Source organism: Trachymyrmex cornetzi, unplaced genomic scaffold (genome assembly GCF_001594075.2).
Source record: "Trachymyrmex cornetzi isolate Tcor2-1 unplaced genomic scaffold, Tcor1.1 scaffold682, whole genome shotgun sequence".
Taxonomy (NCBI): Eukaryota; Metazoa; Arthropoda; class Insecta; order Hymenoptera; family Formicidae; genus Trachymyrmex; species Trachymyrmex cornetzi.
In genome coordinates this window covers 116,799-120,256 of record NW_017300006.1, presented here as the reverse complement: position 1 = coordinate 120,256, position 3,458 = coordinate 116,799, and the positions used below count along the sequence as shown (strand labels likewise).

At 39.5% G+C, this 3,458-nt stretch overlaps 1 protein-coding gene and 1 long non-coding RNA gene across 4 annotated transcripts in view; both read right to left on the bottom strand.

Moving 5' to 3' along the window:
- Positions 1-3,458, bottom strand: part of LOC108767492 (uncharacterized) — a 20,375-nt gene that overhangs the window by 9,888 nt on the left and 7,029 nt on the right. The window lies entirely within an intron of this gene.
- Positions 1-3,458, bottom strand: part of Khc (kinesin heavy chain) — a 13,935-nt gene that overhangs the window by 3,782 nt on the left and 6,695 nt on the right. For all 3 annotated transcript variants that reach the window (XM_018517405.1, XM_018517407.1, XM_018517406.1), the window contains exons 3-10: positions 2,983-3,156; positions 2,625-2,893; positions 2,289-2,535; positions 1,975-2,211; positions 1,188-1,534; positions 902-1,111; positions 648-791; positions 264-548 (exon numbers count right to left, since the gene is read on the bottom strand). In XM_018517405.1, the coding sequence (XP_018372907.1) occupies positions 264-548; positions 648-791; positions 902-1,111; positions 1,188-1,534; positions 1,975-2,211; positions 2,289-2,535; positions 2,625-2,893; positions 2,983-3,156 (1,913 nt within the window). The remainder of the gene's footprint in view (positions 1-263; positions 549-647; positions 792-901; positions 1,112-1,187; positions 1,535-1,974; positions 2,212-2,288; positions 2,536-2,624; positions 2,894-2,982; positions 3,157-3,458) is intronic.

The window sequence follows — 3,458 nt, the reverse complement described above, 5'->3', positions numbered from 1 at the left end:
GGTGTCGAAAATAGGGGTTCTCATTTAAAAAAATTATTTTGACCTTTAAATAACCTTAAAAATTGACCTTAAGGTCAAAACCAATAATGCAGAAAGATGATTGTCCATTGTCCTGAACAACTTTTGTTTAAACAATTTTTTTGTAGCGCTTACTTTTGGAGATATTTGGGTGGATCGATTAAAATGGCCCACCCTGTATATATATATCCAGATTCAAAATTGAAAATGCAATCAATACAGAATGTATTCCATAAATAAATAACCTGTTTTTGATGCGCATCCCTCAGCTGATCCATCTGCTCCTCTAAAGCCACCCGCATCTTCGTCGCCGCCTCTTTCTCCTCGGCTTTCTCCTTGTTGGTAACCGCTTGCACCTGTTCGGCGGCCTTCAACTTGGCGCATTCCTCGCGCAACGCATCCACGTCTTCTTCTAAGGCTCGTTTACGTGTTTCGGCCTCTTTCATGGATTCCGTCAGCGTTTGCATACGAGCTTCGTGTTGCGAGATCAACAATCGGCATTCGGCCAAGTCCTTCTCATACTCGGAAACCTAGACATTTACACAAAACGAAAATTAATTGAAGAAAAGCGACGTGCAAAATTAACGTCCTGATTAATGCGATGTCGTGAAACGCAGCCGACTACTTACTTTCTTATTGCAGTCTACTTGGAAGCTTTCCAATCCCTGACATCGCTGGACCAAATTCTTCACTTCGGATTTCATCTTGCTGATAAACAACCGCGCCACCGTGAACTCTTCCTCCAGTTTACCATTGCTCTCCGGTGGAGCGATCTTAAATTCAAATTAAGACCATAATTGACAAAACCAAGTTTATATTAAATAAATAAAAAGTAATTTCTAATCTTTATATTTTTCTATTTAGATATTTGACATGTCTTTACTTTTAAGTTTTCGTTAGACTCGCCACCAATAGCTACGCCAATTTCTCCTAGATCTTTCAGGAAGTTTGCTAACATCTCCGCGATACGTTTCCTTTGATGGGCTGACATATCACGTAACTGTTGCAACTCGGACGCAGTGTTGTTTAGAGTTACTTGTTTAGCCAGGAGCTCCTCTGTCATTGATTCCTGCTCCTTGTTCTTCAGCTCGACCTAAAGTTAGAATAGCAAGAATAAAAAATTGTCCGCTTTTTTTTAAGGGTAGTTTTTTTCTGTTGTTAATAGTTACCTCTTGTGATTTTTGGTCGTAATTGACCGCAAGCTCTTCCAGCGCTTGCAGCACCTCTTTCACCTCCTCTTTAGCGCTCTCGTTCTCCTGTTGTATTCGATTCATCTCTTGCTGCAATTGCTCATAATCCCGTCTTGCGCTGGCGATAAGTTCCTCCTGTTCCTCCATCTGCTCCTTCAGCTTCTCAACGTACTGCGATTGCTGATTAATTTCCTCATCCTTGTCATCCAACTGTTGGTACAGCCTCTCACGTTCCTCCTCGAGCTTCTGCCTCTCTTCGTTCGAAAGGGAACCGATCATGAGACCACCGCCGGGAGTAGCAGGCATCGGACTGTCATCCAGCTTTCCTATAAAACAGATTTTTATAGTCCATGATTTGTAAAAGTAATACATCTAATCTTGCAACATCAAATCTAAGATACAACATGTAAAATAATAAAACTTCAAAGAAATAAATCATAAAAATAATACAAATACTATCAGTAATAAATAATATCTTGTAACAAATGCTTTATCACATATGCATGCGCTTTTACCGAATAATTCTAACAATTTTATTAATTATTTTATTTGTAATATCTGACTATAAATCGTCTTATCCTTTTTAATATAAAAGACAGGTGGATGCGTTGGGTGGCATCCAGTTGAACACGGCTCAATTGGACACGAGCCATTCACAGCGCTTGAGACTACAAAGCTCCTAAGCACCAGTCGCTGTGATTGGTGGTGTCCAATCGAGCCGTGGTCAATCGGGATCACCCCGATGTGTTTATACTGTCTTTATTACCTTCAATGGATGCATTAATCGGTGTAGTGACATCAGGTCCTTCAATCAAGCTGACCTGCTCTTCCGGTTTGACAGTCTCACCCTGCCGCCAACGCGACAATTCCGCCTCCAATTTGTCCACCTTGCCCTTCCATCTTGCCACTTTCTCTTTCTCACGTTCGTAGCGACGTTTCCATTCTTCGGCTGTTAGCTCCTCGTTCACGCACACAACGTTCTTGATAGTCTTGGCGCGTTTACCTGCGATAAATATATTCCATAAAATCTGTGGAAAATGAAGTACATTTACGTCAAAAAGATATAGTATAGATCTCTACCGAAATCTAAAGTTGATTTTGTTTCGGATTCATTAAAGCTAGCAGGAGAGCAACAGATAATAATTGTAGTTCTGGCATTGCCACCCAAGGATTCTTGCAGGATTCTCGTTAGCTTTGAGTCACGATAAGGAATGTGAGTCTTATTGCCGTCAGCCAAGGCCGAAATTACGTTACCAAGTGCAGACAGAGATTTGTTGATGTTCTTTGCTTCATCTAATACCGTTCCTTCTGCACCAGTTTTAGAAACCTAACAAAACACAGGAATATGATAAATATACTAAATAATAATAAAATATAGAAAATATAAAAAGAACTTATTTTTAAATATAAATTTACCTTTTCAGAACCGGCTAAATCGACGAGATACAATTTGCCGGAGAGCTTTTTTTGATTCTCCAAATTCTCTTGTTTAACGTTTATGAGGAAAACGGAATGAGAACGTGAGCTGTGCTCGTTCATGTTGGTCACGGCGATGTGCCGGTTTGACTTGCCCTCCTCTATCACCTCGAACACCTCCTCAGGACTAGAAACAAACCGCTCGGTCGCGCCCTTCACGAACGGCACCCGGTTCTTGTCTTCATGTACGCTTAAGTTAACCTTAGATACTGAAATAAAAATTGGAGATTTATTTTGAGAGATGTATTGATTTTACAAAAATTGTGGTTAATAAATAAATCTAAAGTCGAAGACTTACCATCGAGAAGATCCCTGATTTTATCCATGTAAATCTCAAAGTAAGATACTTTGATATGGAATTCCAAGTTCTCTTCCATACCATAAATATGGTTAAAGATGTCATTGACAATTCTCGGGATAATGCCCTGTTTGTTAGGATCGCCGATGACTCCTTCCATTGTGTGCGTTTTACCTGCGTTTTATATGACAAATTCAATTATTAAAAAAAAGGCGTAAGCTATGATTTTTATCTATAAAACGTCTACTCAAACTGAAAAAATTCCTTAATTTCTCAGATATTCTCCATACTTTCGTTTCATAAAATTAAAGTGGTTTTAGCTACAAAGGTACAATCCAATAATCTAATAGCGTTTTCGGCCCGACCGGATCTAAGCAAAACTAGAAATTTCGAACGAAACTCGTGTAATACTCACGAAACAAACTAATTGCGGTCTCTGGGACAATTACAACAATTGGCGCATTCAGCGGATGTAA